The sequence below is a fragment of the Erinaceus europaeus genome, chromosome 8, assembly GCF_950295315.1.
Source record: "Erinaceus europaeus chromosome 8, mEriEur2.1, whole genome shotgun sequence".
In the NCBI taxonomy this organism is placed as follows: domain Eukaryota; kingdom Metazoa; phylum Chordata; class Mammalia; order Eulipotyphla; family Erinaceidae; genus Erinaceus; species Erinaceus europaeus.
Window position 1 is genome coordinate 110,979,681 of NC_080169.1, and position 18,104 is coordinate 110,997,784.

Here is an 18,104-nt window from a genome sequence, read left to right on the forward strand (position 1 = left end):
CAGGCACCCATCTTTCAATGGGAGGTCCCACCATGCTCAGCCCATGCTGGCGCTCACACGGGTGGCCTTGCAACCCGAGGTAAACCACTGGCTTTCCCGTCACCAGTTCTAGGGACTGTGTGATACAGAAGGAAAACTGCCAGGGGAAACTCAGGTATGAACTTCCACTTTATTTGGGGTAAGCACAGTGTTTTATAGCAAACAGAACAAAGGACATTTTCAAACATATCAGAAATTACAGAGTTCTAAAGGTCTACAGAGTTCTAAAGGTCTGGTGGGGAGGGGTAGGAATGACAAGAATTGATGAGACTCAGAAAGGTCAGAGCAGTTAGTTTCCATGATACAAGACATGTTAATTATCTAAAGGTATTAAGAAAAACATAGTGGTAAAACCAGTAGGGTGACATAAAGCAGAGAAGGACAAGGCTTGATGTAAACAATAGATACCAAAGGCAAGGAAATAGGTGTGGGAGTCTCACTGCCAGGGTACTGGCAAGGTTTGTGATGGAGTATGCTTACGTATATGATCAAAGGAAGAAAGAATGGTGAATTCTGGATGAATATGGTGAACTCTGGGTGAATATAGTGAACTTTGAGTGAACTTACAAGCAAGCAGCCATTTGGTCTGCTAGCAGGGGAGTGAACTAAGTGTGAGAGGTTGCAGGCTTTTGTTAAGCCTTGAGAGACTAACAAGGGGAAACTGAGTCACGGAAAGCATTTCCCTCTTAGCTCCATCCCTAGAGGGGAGAGACTGACAAGTGAGGTGTATTTCCAGACCTCCATCACAAGGATGGGAAAGCGCCCCTGAGCTCTACCAGGCTTTCACATAGTCCCACAAACCCATCCTCACAATTCCCTACATCAAGTGAAAAATATATTTTTAAAATTAGACCCATAATTAATATTTGATTTGTATGTGCTAAGGCATATGCATAGTCAAATTCAGTTAATTCAATCTGTTTTTCTGGAGAAAATGAAAAGTAGAAGGTTGGATCACTCTTGCAACAGGAGAAAGATTGTTCTTTGCATTACATGAGTTATAAAGAACCAGCCTCACCATATTTTTGCCATTTTTTTTTTAATCACAGGGAACCTGGTTGGGCTTTTCTTTTTCTTTTTTTTGATAGAAACAGACAGAAATTGGTAGGGGAGAGGAGGGAGGGAGGGAAGGAAGGAGGGAAGGAAGGAAGGAGGGAAGGAAGGAGGCAGGCACTAATGGCACTTCAGGAGGAAGCTTTCCCTCTGCAGAAGAGGACCAGGGGTTTGCACCTGGGTCCCTGGCTACATTGTGGAGGATGGTGGATGGTGTGTTGTGACATGAGATCCCAGCACCAAGAACCACCACCCCTCTAGCAGGGCTAATTATAAGCATAGTTACTTACTGCTTGCTACTCAGTACCACTTTTAGTGAATCAATCTTTGAAAGAGAAAAGAAAAATAAAAGAATGAAACATGCTGTTCTTCCTAATAGCCAACTAATTGTTATTTCTGTGGAATTTTATTAATTGAAAAGGCTGACTTGACCCCATTACTTTTAAGTTTTTTCCTCTCAGTTTCTCTCTATGTCCAACAAAAAATTTTTAAAAAAAAACTTAGAGGTGCCAGGCAGTGGGGGTGCACCCCATTGAGTGCACTTGTTACAGTACACAAGCTCCTGTGTTCTACCCCCCATTTCCGGCCGGGCTAGCTTTGCGGGCGGGAGATAGACAACCAGAGACTCATGGCTGAGCCGTACGCAGTATCTCTTTATTCATGTGGAGCGCAGCGCAGTCTAAGCCATCTAAACTATAATCACAATCCTGTCCTTATATATATACTTGCCAAGTAGGGTGGAAACAGGATGTGGTATAGAGAGGGTGGAGCGAAAAGTGACTGGTGCAAATCAGGGTGTACCACGAGAGGGGGCGGAGCAAAAAGACATCATGAACCAGTGGGGATTAAACCAATGCCCTGCAGGCAGGGCAGTGCTTAGTTAACAGTGGTTATGTAAACAGAATACAGTGTTAAGCAGGGGGGATTAAACCAATGAAACAGAAGGGGTTTTTAGAAGCAGAATTAGAAGCATACCAACAATTCCCCACCTGTTGGAGGAAGCTTCACAGGTAATGAAGCAATGCTACAGGTTTCTCTTTTGTTCCTGCTCTCCCTTGTCCCTCTTGATTTCTCTGTTTCTATCCAATAAAAAATAAAGGGGGTCAGGCGATAGCACAGCGGACTAAGTGCATATGGTACGAAGCGCAAGGACCGGTTTAAGGATCCTGGTTCAAGCCTCAGCTCCCCACCTGTGGGGGGGGGTGGCTTCACAAACAGTGAAGCAGGTCTGCAAGTGTCTATCTTTCTTTCCCCTTTCCTGTTTTCCCCTCCTCTATTTCTCTCTGTCCTGTCCAACAACAACAGCAATAACAACAACAACAATAATAATAATGATTACCACAAGGGCAGCAAAATGGGAATAATGGCCTCCAGGAGCAGTGGATTTGTAGTGTAGGCACCAAGCCCCAGCAATAACCCTGGAGGCACAAAAATAAATAAATAAAATTAAAAAATACATATTTAAAACAATAGGATAGCTTACTTGTACTTCAAATTCTTCGACAACCTTTGTAAGAATGACTGTGTATGTTCTAACTTATGATTATTTTGTGTTGACATTATCTGAGACTGTCTCTTGTTTGTGTACTGGCAACCTGCTAAGTAATTTGTCTGATGAAGATATTAATGTTTTATTGACTCTCTCCTGCCTTCTAGATTACATACCGGTTACGGTACCTCCTTCGAGCAAGGTGTGATGCTTCCCCCGTGACCAACAATACCATCCAGTTTCACTGTGATCCCAGTTTCTGGGCACAAAATATTCTCAATTTAGGTAGGTCATTATGCACACTTTTTTCAAAGTGCCAGTTGTTTCAGACACTTTTAATCATTGTGACATAGTAATGAACACTGCAAGACTTCTTTAAAGTCATGTGATTTTTTATTAATGTATGAGACATATATTAGCATAAATGTGTAAGCAAATATATGGATGGATATAAAGCAGCTTGTATATTGACTCAGAGTATCTGGACTTTGGAATTTAGAAGTTCTCTATTTTGTAAAGTATTCGTTATACTGGCATCTCTAGATCTATCAGAATGAGTTTAGAATATAATCTATTAATATAGTATTTATTATGTTGTTAGTGGTTTACTTAACATTTTTTAATGTTTAGAATATAATCTATTAATATAGTATTTGTTATGTTGTTAGTGGTTTACTTAACATTTTTTTATAGACTCAGTCATCAGACTTCTTGATGGCACATTTGACTTTCCTTGCTAAAGAAAATTTTCCTATTAGGTAATTATTTCATGTATTTTGAAACTTTCTAATTAAAGTGTAATGTGCAGAAACAAGCCACAAAATTATTTTTAGAGCCCACTAAATATTGATATAGGAAGACTAGAATTTTGTTGACATTAATAGTTAAACAGGGGGCTGGGCAGTGGGGCATATGGTTGAGCGCACACATTCCCACACACAAGGGTTGGGGGAAGCTTCATGAGTGGTGAAGCAGGGATGTAGATGTCTCTCTTCCCTCCCCTCAATTTCTCTCTGTACTATCTTTATTTAAAAAAAAAAAAAAAGAAAAGAAAAATCAAAAAGCAGTGGATTTATCATATAAGCACAGAACCCCAGCAGTAACCCTGGTGGCAATTAAAAAAAAAAAAGTTAAAATATCTTTGTAGACAGTTCAGTTCGAGTTACTTAGATTTCTTGGTTAATGATAATGGTATGTTTACACCCCCTCCTAGGATAGCTGGAGTCCCTAAAAATATTTTTCACATGTCACTTAACACAATTCTGACCTGTCTTTGTGAATTTTAAAATAGCAGAGTAATAGTACAATTCTGTTTCCCTTATCTTATGTGGACTTTTGGTGAACAAAGTCTTTTTCTATTTAAAATCTGAATTAAAGTATATTCTTTGTTGGTACAGCATTATAAGCCCTCCTGTTTAACCATTAAGTGCACCAGTGGCCACTTTAATAAGGAATGTTGCTTAATAGTGTGTATAATACAAAAGCATTATAGCCTTTTATTTCTCTTCCAGTTCCTAAATCACAAACCGTTTGAAGACCAGTGGAATTGTTTAAAAAGACATTTTGTTATTAAAAGTCTATTTTCACCCAGATATGCACCTGCTCTCTCACAAAGATGATCAATGTAGGGGTTGGCAGAGTAGCTCACTTGCATAGTGTGCTGCTTTGCCATGGGCACAGTCTAGGGTCAAACCTGGCCCCCAAATAGGGATTTGGATTTCTCATTAGTAAGTGATTTATAATCCATTGGCACACAAATATCCAGCACCTTTCTGTATAGTCAGCCTCATGGAACAATCACATAATGTGACCTAGGAAGCCTAGGATAATGGGTGAAGGTTATTGCTCTTAGTCACTGCAAATCTTAATCCAGAGGAGTTATTTCCATTATGTAACAACTAGTATATTGAAGTTGTGTTTCTTGTACAGCAGAATTTGGGAGCATGAAAGTAGCGCTTCTAAAATTAATTAGCTAGTTAATTAATTTTTCTCAGAGAAAGAAGCCAGAAACTCTTACTTAGGGCAGTGTCAGAGATTGAATTTTGGTAGATTATTTAATTAAATAGAGAAGTCATAAATGGAAATATGAGTACAAAGCCTTCAGGCATCTCTTGGGTTGGAATTTTTACTCTGAGTTTTTCACAAGGAAATTGATCAAAGATTTTCTCACACAGAAACTCAAGAAGTATCTATACACTCTTCGTCAACCACTACTATGCCCTTTGAATACATGTTTTGATTAGTTAACTTCATTTGAGAATCATCAAAGATGGTTGCTCTTTTGTGTCCAAGCTAGACTCTTGATAGGAAAGAAATGGAAAGGGGGGGGGGGGGCTGGAAAAAGAGGCATTGCTCTCAGAACACACCATTGAAGAAACAGGTTTACACAGGGGAGGGAGATACGGGCAAAAGTGTCCTTAACAGAAAGGTGACGAGGAAACTTCTGCAAGTCAGTTGAGAAGTCTGTGGAGCCCTGTTTATTTATGCATAATAGACAGCTGGCATTGTGTAAACTCTCCCCTTTATAACTGAAAAGAAGCCTCTTAATACAAAGTAGGTGTCTGCCCTTTGCCAGCCCTGTGACCACAGTCAGCTGTACAAAAAAATCTGTCATGAGTTAGCTATCTACACACAAATCATCGTATATGTAAGCTCCTCCTCTGCAGTATAGACCACATCATGTAGAGTAGGCACAGGTAAATTTAAACATGCATTTTACTGCAATGTACATAGATGGTAGTGTTTTAGACAAATGTACATTATTAAAGTAAAAATACCATCTCTACTTTATGAAGTGTTTGTGAAACTAATATACCCAAGCTAAGATACATCTTTTACTATAGAACTATCATTTACAACTCTGTAAGCTATCAATTAAAATGAGATACAAATTTTAAAATCTTCCAGAGACAAGTTTCCTACACTTGTTTATCCATAACTTCTGAGTAACATCATTTGAAGAGTAAAGACTCAAAATACATTGATTTACGTGAATATTTGGTTAATGTCTTGATGATTTGGGGTAAGTTGTTCAACCTCTTAAACAGTAGATCCTTTATCTGTAATAAGTAAGGATTAAGGTTATACATTAACCTAGTATCACAGTGCCTAACACAGAGTTGTTTTATTTTGTTTTTCTAATTTATTGCATAAAGACAGAAATTGAGACGGGTGGGGGAGATATAGGGAAAGAAAGAAAGAAAGAAAGAAAGAAAGAAAGAAAGAAAGGAAGGAAAAAAAGAAAGAAAGAAAGAAAGAAAAGAAAAGAAAGAAAGAGAGAAGGAAAGACACCTGCAGCACTGCTTCACCACTCATAAAGCTCCCCTTCCTACTATGGGTAGGGTCCAGGAGCTTAAACCCAGTTCCCAGCACGCTGTAATGTGTGTACTTAACCTAGTGTGCCACCACCCAGCCCCCACAGAATATGTGTTTAATGAATGATATATTTTTAGGGTGCATATGTTTAGTAATCAAAAAAACAGCATAACGCTTTTGAAAAAGACTGAGACTCCAAGGTACCAGTTTCCATGCCCAGCACCACCATAAGCCAGAGCTAAGCAGTGCTCTGCTCATTCTCTGTGTTGTTCTTTCTGAATCTCTCTCAAAAGGGGAAAAAAAAAAAGTGTGTGTGTGTATATATATATATATATATATATATATGTATGTATATATATTACATTTAGTTATTTGAATGTTTGTGGTGTAAAAAAAACAGTATTTGACTTACACTTGAATAAGACATATTAGAGGTTACATTTAAACTCTAAAAATAGAGTTGCAAGGCGATCAAAGTAGTCTATCACAGAACTTACATAGTATGCATTGTGACAGTAAACAATTAGAGAGTTTATAAATGGTTCATCCTAATCAATCAGAATATTCTGGGATTGTTTTTAGAATCAAAGTCAGGTTTGCTTGCTTTGATTTGATGTGCAGTAACAGTTCTTCAATTATAGTCTGGGGTCCTTTAGGAGTCCTCAGAGAACACTCTTTCAATTCATGAGTAGTCAGATTTTCTTTATGTGTTTTAACCTGAAGCATATTTATGACAACAAACATACAAATAGACATGAGTCCAACTATTAAGACAGACATTTAATGAAAAATTTTAAATGTAAAACAATGTCATTCTTCATTAAACTTTTCTAAAGTCTTTTTTTCATAACGTGAACATATCACTAGGGGATTTATTGTCCTTTTATGTGACTTAATGAGTAAGATGTCCTAAAGTCTCATTTTCTGTTTTTAAAATGATGAATTTGATAAATCCTGTGTAAATAGTTATTGATCAAATCGCTCTTGACATTTCCAATGTTCGGGGGAAAAATAGTCTTGCCAACTGTGTTACTTCACTATCAGAAAAACCTTAGAACTTAATCTTTTCTCTTTAATTAGGTTCTTTAGTAATCGAAGACAAAGAGAGTCAGCCACAAATGCCTAAGCAGAATCCTGTCGTGGAACAGAATTCACAGTCACCAGGTGGTTTATCTTCAAACCAGTTATCCAAGTTCCCAACACAGATCAGCCTAGCTCAGTTGCGACTCCAGCATATGCAGCAACAGGTAATGGCTCAGAGGCAACAGGTGCAACGGAGGCCAGCACCTGTGGGTTTACCAAACCCTAGAATGCAGGGGCCCATCCAGCAACCTTCCATCTCTCATCAGGTAAATTTAGAAGCAGGCGTGTCCTAACTTAGACTAATTGTAGTACAATTGTCTCCAACAGCTCTGAAAATAACCAAGACATTCATCACCCATGACTTAGGTATATGAATTTATAAAGATTTGTCACTTAAAGATTCCTGATTTAACTCCTGACTTCTAGTCCTTTTCAAAAAGGATTAAGTGACCTATTTAATGAGTAAAGCTATTATTCAGATCCTCTAACAGGATTAATGATTATATTCCTACCTAACTCATACCTATGATTGATGGGAAAATTTGTCTACCTGTAACTTACAACTCCCACATTAGCACTTCAGAATGGCTATACTTTAGGTGACCATTCTCCATAAAGATGCACCATTAAGAGAACTGGATTCAATCTTGTACAGTAGGACAAAATGAAATTTAAGAGGGTATAGGTGTTTAATGAGAAATTGACCCTTTTCATACTTTCTGGACAAATTCTTCAGGTATTTTTTTTTTTAAGATTTTATTTATTTATTAATGAGAAGATAGGAAGAAAGAAAGAACCAGACATCACTCTGGTGCATGTCCTGCCAGGGATTGAACTCAGGACCTCATGCTTGAGAGTCCAATGCTTTATCCACTGTACCACCTCCCAGACCACTACTTTTGATAAAAAGTTTAGTCATCTCTACTCTGGTTGGATGAAGGGATAATAAGATTTAATAAAGAGTAATAAGTCAATCGATAAATTATCTGATACTTGTAGCCTAATCATTTTATTTATCCTCTTCTTATTACTTGAATCACTTGAAGTGAAATACAGTGTCAAATGAAGTAAAACAAAGTTTAATCAATGTGTATAAAACTTGATTAAGAATTCTTAGACTTGAGACCAAGACTTTAGAATTTTTTTTGTCACTGCACAAGAGGAAAGAAAAATACTGTTAGCTGATTTTAAAAGACAGATTCAAGTTAATTATGGCACAAATTTTATGAAGCTTTGAAATGATCTTCAGTTTAAGTTGCTTCTGTGAGGACCTGAGCATGGTGCACTTGACGTTAAAGCTGTTTAGTACTTTTGATTAAAAAGCTATGTCAGATTGAGATAAATATTAGTATATTCACTTTCTTGCTTCTTTTGAGCTTTATTTTAACCCAAGTTTTACAGAAGGAAAATAGCAGCCTATTTAAGAGACCTTTGTTGAGTGTTCTATGTGAAACTTACTTGCTTTAGATACCAGAAGCACAACTGGCTGTTGAAATGCTGCTGAGAAAATTAAGGAATAATATTGTCACAATAGAGGTTAACTATAGTGTATCATTTTAAAAAGATAAATGTAGAGAAGCAAAGAAAGAGTGTAAAAATACTGGGTGCTTGTTCTAAAAATATTTACATAATTAATACTTCAGTGTTCAAAAGATGCCAAGGTATTGCTTTTCTTTATTTTTTTAAAAATTCTATTTATTATTGGATAGAGACAGAGACATTGAGAGAAGCGGGGGAGGTAGAGTGGGAAAGAGACAGACCTGTAGCCCTACTTCACCACTCGTGAAGCTTTCTCCCTGCAGGTGGCAGGCCAGGGACTTGAACCCAAGTCCTTGCACATGTAATGTGTGCACTTAGCCAGATGTACCACCACCTGCCCCCTCCCCCCAAAATATTTCTTTACTAAATACTTTATTGACCTGGAAAGGGACAAATCCATTATTTATGCTAGATGTGCTTTCATAAATTGTTAAGTGAGCAACAACCAGAAAAGGAAACATCATCTGAGTTTTTAGCATGATTATCTCATGAACTTTCTGTTCTTACTTTCCTGTATAATGTGTGATCTGTTGTGCAGTCTTATTTTGCACATCTTTCAGTCATTACTTGCCATACTTTACATTTGTTCCCTATTCATGGTGACTCCAAGACTCTTTCATCTGCTCCCAGCCAAATATCACTCACATATGCTGCAGTCATCAACTCCCCTCTTCTATTAAACTCTTGCACTACCTTGCTGTCTTGGGAAACATCTGCAGTTCTCCACCAGTTTATTTGCATACACATGTGGGAGATGTCTTGTCTGTAGAGGTGTATATATGTGCCCCTGGTACTGTGGGCTTTTGTTTGTTTTATTTTTTTATTGTCCTCTACATCTGTTCATAGGATATAGGTGAATTAAATAAAATGCCTTCTAAAACTCACCTTCATGATAATTCACTATTTCTTCATCTGAAGACTGAGAAATCTGTACCATTCATTGGGTGATTCAGAGGTGGAATAACTAGTTATATGACTAAGCAGCCTAAACTTTAGACATCGTACAGCTGTGTTTATCAAGATACCATAACACCAAATGGACAGATCTACATTTGTTAGCAAGCACTGTCGAAGTTCCTTTGTACATAATTTACAGCACCGGTCTCACTCTTGAGCCAGACTTGCTACCTGCTGTGGAGATCCTCTGCTTCACATGTATACATTGACTTCTCCTGTTAAGGTTGATGTTAGAAGGGCATCTGTTATCTCTCATAGTTATACACAGTGGGAAGCTACTGAACTAACCTAAAGTCAAAACCTGTCACAGTGAGAGCTATTTACTGTGAAAATGAGCATAATGGTGCACCAGCTCCCAGCTGTTCTCTAGTCCTTCGGTTTTTCTATTTCTTTTAAGCTCACATTCTTTTGTAATCTCTCAAGTTACTTCTGTCACGAGGTTCTTAAGATACTAACTTGATCAACTATTAACAGTTTGAAGGGAAGAGCGTTGCCTTCCACCTCAGCAGACTCTGTGTCAGGGTCAGGGTTGACATTTAGTCCCCTATAGAATTTCTCATAGTACATTGCTCTGGCAATAAGTGTCATTTCTCCAGAGTCAGTATATAAACTTCATTCTGGGAAGGATGGAGACTGAGGTAGCTAAAAGCATCTGTAACTGCCTTTATTCTTCCTGAAGAACCATTTTTAAATACTTTTCAGTTTCTAAATCTTATCTGATAAATTTACATCTCTTTCTACTATGTTTCTATATTAATTTCCCAACCATGTTCTGTTTGCATTTCTACTATGTCAAACCTTCAACTCGATAGCTTAGGCTTCTCAGTTTTGAGATGTTTTCTATTCTGCACCCATGAATTTTCCCCCTCGTTTTGAAATAGCTTGTATTTGTTATTGGATTTGCTGGTCACTTTTGAAAATTACCCGTGGTGAGCCCACTGTTAAGTAATTTACCAGAGAGAAAATACGGTCAGTTTTACTAGTGGAGTAAATTCCAAAGGAGCGGGTAGGACTACACTTTCTAGCTGTCTGCTTTTACACTGTCAAGAATGTTTGTTACTACTTCAGTCTTACAAATTTCTTGCCTTTTGTCTCCTTGTAAATGTAGAGGGGATTAGTTTCCTGTCTGAGATATTTTAATCATATATAGCTAAGATATTCGGGGGAGAGGTGTTGACTTTGGAGTCTGTTTCCAGGGTAGCGTTTATGAGCAGACAAAAGAGATTTGCTTTCTCAGCTCCTCCCTACCCTAGAGCCAACCAATGTTGTCTTTGAAGGGTTTCCTTTCAAAATCCATTTTTGGTAGGAAGTGTTATCATCTAAGCTATAGTTCAAACTTTAATCGACTGCCAGATAAACACCAGGACTTTTGCAGGTAATGATATGACAAACTAGATTTTGGTTAAAACTTTAGATTTGGGAATGGGCGGTTAAGCGCACGTGGTACAAAGTGCAAGGACCGGCATAAGGATCCCTGTTCAAGTCCCCGGCTCCCCACCTGCAGGGGAGTAGCTTCACAAGCAGTGAAGCAGATCTGCAAGTGTCTGTCTTTCTCTCCTCCTCTCTGTCTTCCCCTCCTCTCCATTTCTCTCCTATCCAACAACAACAACATCAATAACAACAATAACTGTAACAACAATAAAAAATTAAAAGGAAAATAAATAAATATATACATTTAATAAACTTGGGGAAAAAATTTAGATTCATCCTTTTCTATTATGTTCTTCAAGTGAGAAAACTTCCCAGTGCTGTTTCCCAATGTAAAGTGAAAAGGGGGAAGCAGAACTTACACATGCTTGGCATATAATTTAATCCTAGTAAGACAAAACTTCATTTATCTTTAGCAACTATTTCCATTACTAATGATTTATTGCTTACGAGTGCAGTCTCCTTGGATTCAGAATTCTTGAATTCATATTCTGCCTTCATGCCATATAGTCTGGAGGACTCAGACAAAAATTTAAGATCTCCACATCTAGGTTTGTTGTCAGTAAAAGCAGGTAAATTCCTATTTCATAGTGTGTTGTGAACATTAAATGAGTAACAGATGTAAAGCACAGGGTGTTGTGAACATTAAATGAGTAACAGATGTAAAGCACTTAAAGCAGTACCTAGCATGTAATAACTACTCAGTAAGAGATACTTCTCGTCCTGCCACAATGTTAAGTATTTTGTGTTTGAAGAGGACAGTTCTTTGAAACCCTGCTCATGCAGAACATACAAAGATACCGAAGACAAGTTACCTACTTCTCAACATGGTTTGATTTTGCAGTCCTACCCCTAAGACTCTCCAAATAACCTTTACATTTCTGAAGATTGTCTCCCCCCCCCACCCCCCATATGCTGGTGTAATTCATCACTAGAAGATTAGTCTGTGGCAAAGTTGCTATTCTATGAAAATTTTATGGAGTTCTCTATGACTTGGCTTTTAAGAGAGGATCGTTATTAAGTTGACTTAATTATTTTTTTCCAGCAACCCCCTCCACGTTTGATAAATTTTCAAAATCACAAACCCAATGGTCCAGCTCTTCCTCCTCATCCTCAGCAGATGAGATATCCACCAAACCAGAATATACCACGACAAGCAATAAAACCCAACCCCCTGCAAATGGCTTTCTTGGCTCAACAAGCGATAAAACAGGTATATATGCACAAATAGCTATTGCCTCTCTCTGCTTGCTTATTCTGCTTTTCTTTGCTTCTCCACTTCCAAATCATTTCTAAATGAATTTATAGATTAACCTACATTTCTGAAGAATAAATTCCTCCACTTGAATTTATAAAATAGATTTACATAGTAATGAAAGTCCAGAATAATCAGTGAGTAGTAGGTTATTTTTTAAATATTGCTGTGTATAACTTTTAAATGAGTATGTTAAGTTTCCCAACACAGAATTATCCTAGTGAATGTAGGATATAGTCTGTAAGAGAAAAATAAATGACTCTTTAAAGCATTTCAGGGAGACATCTTAAAAACAAATGTAGGATGTCACTGTTTAAATGCAGAATGTATGTATTTAAGTGTTTAAGATACATGTTCAATCTGAGTACGTTTAATACCTATATTCTATATCTTCAAATGAAAGTTATGTTCTGTATTTCTCTTTTTTAATTTTTATTTATTCCCTTTTGTTGCCCTTGTTTTTTATTGTTGTAATTATTATTATTGTTGTCGTCGTTGTTGGATAGGACAGAGAGAAATGGAGAGAGATGGGGGAAGACAGAGAGGGGGAGAGAAAAACAGATACCTGCAGACCTGCTTCACCGCTTGTGAAGAGACTCCCCTGCAGGTGGGGAGCCAGGGCTCGAACCGGTGGTCCTTACACCGGTCCTTGCGCCACGTGCCACATGCACTTAACCTGCTTCTCTACAGCCCGACTCCTGATTTCTCTTTTTTATGGGAGGAGAGCCATGGCACAATTCAGCTCTGACTCTTGGTAGTTACAGGGATTGAACCTCTTACATGCAAGTCCTGAGCAATACCAACATGCTACCTATCTCCCTCGCCTCCAAGATTTTTCAGTTGGTGAGTTAGTGGTTTACAGTAAGTATAGTTGTTGACACATGGGTAAAAATTTTTCATATCATCATGGGTATCTTCCAGATGCTATACTCATCACCAGCCTAGGTCCTCCTCCACCATCATGCACCAGGACCTGAAAGCCCTCCCCATCCCCATCCTCCTCGGAGTCCTTTCTTTTGGTGCAATACAACACCAAACCCAGTCCAGATTCTACTTTGTGTTTCCCCTTTCTGTTCTTAGTTCTCACCTTCTGTCAATGAGTGAGATCACCCCACATTCATCCTTCCCTTTCTGGCTTACCCCAGATAGCATGATTCCTTTGAACCTCTACCAAGATTTTTATAGTTTTCAAAAACTAAGTGTTTATGTTAGTGTTTTATCTTTTCCAAACATTATTTGTCTTTCCAGCTTAATATTTGTACATTAATTTTAATCTGTTGACAATACCAAGTACAGAATATGATGCCTTTTTTTTTTTTTTTGCCTCTGAAGTTATTGCTGGGGCTCAGTGCCTGCACGAAGAATCCACTGCTCCTGGAGGCCATTTTTCCCCCTTTTCATTGCCCTTGTTAATAGCCTTGTTGTTGATGTCATTCGTTGTTGGATAGGACAGAGAAATGGAGAGAAGAGGAGAAGACAGAGCTGGGGAGAGAAAGACAGACACCTGCAGACCTGCTTCACCGCCTGTGAAGCGAATCCCCTGCAGATGGGGAGCCTGGGGCTCAAACCAGGGTCCTTACGCCGGTCCTTGTGCTTCGCACCACGTGTGCTTAACCCGCTGCGCCACCACCCGACCCCCTGCCTTTTTTTTTTTTAATGGGGGGGGGGTACCCAGACCATCAGTCTTGCACCTGCCATGCCAGGGATCAATTTAGGACTGTGAGCTTGAGATTTTAGTGCCTTCTTCATGCATTACCTCCCAGGCTGCTATGGTGACAACATTTTCATACTCTCTTCCTTTTTTTTTTTTTTTTCCTCCTTTCCTCCAAGGTTATTGCTGGAGCTTGGAACCTACACCACAAATCCACTGCTCTTGGAGGCTATTTTTTTTTCCCCTTTTGTTGCCCTTGTTGTTTTATCATTGTTTTGGTCGTTATTATTGTTATTGGTGTCGTTGTTGGATAGGATAGAGAGATGGAGAGAAGAGGGGAAGACAAAAAAAGGGGAGAGAAAGATAAGACACCTGCAGACCTACTTCACCGATTGTGAATCAACCCCCCTCCAGCTGGGGAGCCAGGGGGTCCTTAAACTGGTCCTTTCGCTTCGCACTATGTGCGCTTAACCCGCTCCACTACCGCCTGACTCCTTTATTGAGTAGGTAGCCACACACTTACAATGTTCTAATTTTTTTCTAGTCAAAACTATAAAAATGAATGAATAAATGAACAGATGAGAATAGAAAAAATAAAGTAGGGCATTGGTAACTTAGTTTTACAAATTAAAGTATATTTGGCAGTGAGAATAAATATAATCATTTGCACATTATTTTCGAAGTATATTATGTGCAAAAAAACCATTTTCCATATACATGGGAAAATCTATGTCAGTGTGAATTGTGACTGCTGTCTAAACCTATGAGGGTGGAGGAGGCGCAGAGGACAGGGATACAGGAAACCAGGGTAAGTAGGTCATGAAAATGCATTTACATTCACACTTTTCTCTCTCTCTCTTTTTTTAATATTTATTGGCTAGAGACAGTGAGAAATCAAGAGGAGTAGGCAAGATAGAGAGGGAAAGAGACAGAAAGACACCTGCAGCAATGCTTCGCCTTTCATGAAGCTTTTCCTTCTCTTGCCCTGCAGGTGAGGACTGGGGTTTGCAGCCAGGTCCTTGGAATTGTAACATGTTACTCAACCTGGACTGCCTAAAATGCAGAGCCAGGCTGCTCACTGGAGTTAGCAGGGGGATGGTTGGTGGAGTACCTGGAGCCCGGCAAAGAAGCCCAGCACACACTGTGTGTGTGGTTTCTTCATCTTCATTTACAGCATAGTACTTCAGTCTGCAACTAAACCTGATGCCCTTCTAGCCTGATCTAGAGAAAATAAGCTTCTGGCCTTTGTCAATGGACGGAGAGGAAGTCCATATCATCTTGGTGTGGCTACAGGTAGAGTAGGAGAGGCACAGGAAGGGGAAGGCTTCTTAAAGAGACTCAGCATGTGATCTGGTTTTAGCCGCTGCTTCACTGCTCCTCATTCTAATCCTTCAGTCCTCGGGGTTTTCAGTGTGTTCGTTTGATTCTCTGTATTCCCTATTCCCTACTAGCTTGGTGTTGGGCTCTGTCAAATTGACTTACTGTATGTCTGCCTGCCATTTCCAGCTTCAAGATGTGACCTTTCCCTCCCCTTCTGTTTTATCGTTGTGAGTTAATGCCTTCTTAAAAGGTTTCCTGGAAGTCGGGGTGGTAGAGCCGCGGGTTAAGTGCACGTGGCACAAAGCACAAGGACGGGCAGAAGGATCCCGGTTCAAGCCCCCGGCTCCCCACCTGCAGGGCAGTCAGTCACTCCACAAGCGGTGAAGCAGATCTGCAGGTGTCTTATCTTTCTCTTCCCCTCTCAGTCTTCCCCATCTCTCTCCATTTCTCTCTGTCCTATCCAACAACAACAATAAGTACAACAATAATAAAACAACAAGGACAACAAAAGAGAATAAATATTTTTTTAAAAAGTTTTCCTGTGTGGATTGTAATTTCAACTATATCAAAGACAGAAGAAAATGTGCATTTTTAATCCTCCATCTTTACCTTGCAGTGCTGGTTATATACTCACTTTTCCCCTCAGAATGTATCAACTCTCCAAGACTGGGTATTGTGGCTTGGGGTGTATACTTAATGTCTTGTGGTTTTTGGCCTTATCTTCAAGTAAAAAAAAAAAAATCATTCATTTTTCTTTTTGAAAAGCATTAATAAAAATTATATGCACTACATCTGGACTTTCCTGGACCTCTTTCCAATCCAGTCTTGAACCTTCTTTCCATTCAAGTTCAGGTGGCTGAAAAAAAAAAAAGTGTCTTGTACTTTGGTTTGTGTCTGAAACTGACTCCATGGGCATTTTCTGTTAAAGGCACCTGACAGATACCTTTCCTCTCCCCTTCTCACTATTACAGTGGCAGATCAGCAGCGGGCAGGCCCCCCCATCAACTGCCAGCAGCACGTCCTCTACTCCCTCCAGCCCCACCATCACTAGCGCAGCGGGATATGATGGCAAGGGCTTTGGCTCACCTATGATTGATTTGAGCGCACCAGTGGGAGGCTCTTACAATCTCCCTTCTCTCCCAGATGTAAGTATACACAAAATTTGCACTTAGAAATGATAAGTGAACTTGGCTCTGGAGGGTTGTTTTTATATTTTTTACAGCAATTATTTTCATCACTTGGAAATAGTATAACAATCTAAAAATAAAAATGCTATGTATGGTTAAAACTGACTTAGACAATGCCCATCAGGGTATTTGTATTTGTAAGTAAATGTTGGACTAGGAAAGGAAGTACAACATGAGAGGAGAGATTAGCATGTGATATATCAGAATAAAGTAAGAGAAGAAAGCTAGAATTTAAGGTACCAGAAGAGACAGACTGATCTAATAATAGGTATGGGAACTATTTCCACTAAGTCATGCCCATGAGACATTTAACATTTGACTTGTGCAACATTTAACTTTCATATACTTACTCTCTCACCTCTAATTTTGGTTGTTCTGACTTAAACAAAAAAAGTTGGTGAGGAAAAGAGGAAAGCGAAACATAGCACATGCCGTGCCGGGTCCCTGAGGTGAGAAAGTGAGTGAGTCTGTCTCTTCCGGTACCTTCAATTCTAGCTTCCTTCTCCAGCTTCATTCCATACTTGATTGCCCAATGCTTTATCCACTGTGTCAACTCCCAGCCCTGGCTTTTTAATAAAACCTTTCCCACGGGCAGAAAATAGACTTCCATATATAAGTTGCTACTTTTTTACCTTTACTTATTATATAGGCTTAGATAACCATCCACATAAACACTAAAAACTTTTAAAATTATTCAGTAAGTTTATGAAAGAAGATTTTTTTTTCTCCAAATTATTTATTGGAGAAACAGTGTTTTTAGGACAGTTGTTGATACATGTGTGTAGTTTCTCTTCTCCCCCGCGATAGATGTCTGCATGTTAGTTCCACACCAGTCTCAGTCTCTAGTTACGATTGTGTACTGAGTACCCAATGCCCTCTCCTCACTCCTAGGTCCAGATTTTTTTTTCCTGCTTTGTAATGTGTGTGCGTGACTAGGTGTGCCCCTACATGCCCCCCCTTTTTTTGCTTTGTTGTCTTTTTTGATGTTGTTGGTTATAGTACAACTAACCCAGCTACATTTTGCCCCGTGTTTCCCTTTTCTTGCCTTGTTTCTTAAGTACCACCTGTAAGTGAGAGCAATCAGTATTCAAGTTCTACCCAAGATTTTACCATTTTTTACAGATGAGTTATATTCCATATGTCTATGTAGACACAACTGTCTTAACCACTCATTTGTATATTTTCTTAGGTGGAACACTAAGAAACATAAAAACTTAACATTTAAGATTTTTCTATATAGAATACATGTGTTAGCATATTTTGCAAGTTTTATTATTTGATGCTAGTTAAACTATTAAACTTTCCTCATATATTTGAAGTTGCTTTTAATTCACAAAATCAGGATGCTTTGAAAAAAATTTTTTTTTCCTTAAGATTGACTGTTCAAGTACTATTATGTTGGACACTGTTATTGTGCGGAAAGATGCTAGTACAGATCCTGGCCCGCCACGCCCGCCTTCAAACAGAACAGTCCAGTCGCCAAATTCATCGGTGCCATCTCCAGGCCTTGCAGGTAAAGCAGACAGCTTTGGTTTGTGCATGTCTTTCCAGTTCCTATTTTACTTAGCATTTTCGTTCTCTCCATCCCAGTTCCATTTTGCTTCCATTTGATACTGTTAAAGAGAAAGGTGTATGTGGGATGATCTCAGTCATAGACAGAGTTGAGAAATGAGAACAGAAAGGGGAAACACTAAGCACAGCTTGGACTGGGGTTTGGTGTATTGCACCAAAGTAAAAGACTCTGGGGCTCAGGGGTGGGACGGCTTTCAGGTCCTGGTGTATTTGGTG

At 38.9% G+C, this 18,104-nt stretch overlaps 1 protein-coding gene across 2 annotated transcripts in view; it reads left to right on the forward strand.

Moving 5' to 3' along the window:
- The window catches only part of TRIM24 (tripartite motif containing 24), a 131,722-nt gene that overhangs the window by 98,976 nt on the left and 14,642 nt on the right, over positions 1-18,104 (forward strand). Inside the window, exons 8-12 of one of the 2 annotated variants that reach the window (XM_060196650.1) lie at positions 2,749-2,866; positions 6,977-7,245; positions 11,949-12,116; positions 16,101-16,274; positions 17,691-17,829. In XM_060196650.1, the coding sequence (XP_060052633.1) occupies positions 2,749-2,866; positions 6,977-7,245; positions 11,949-12,116; positions 16,101-16,274; positions 17,691-17,829 (868 nt within the window). The remainder of the gene's footprint in view (positions 1-2,748; positions 2,867-6,976; positions 7,246-11,948; positions 12,117-16,100; positions 16,275-17,690; positions 17,830-18,104) is intronic. The other variant, XM_060196651.1, reaches the window with a different exon arrangement.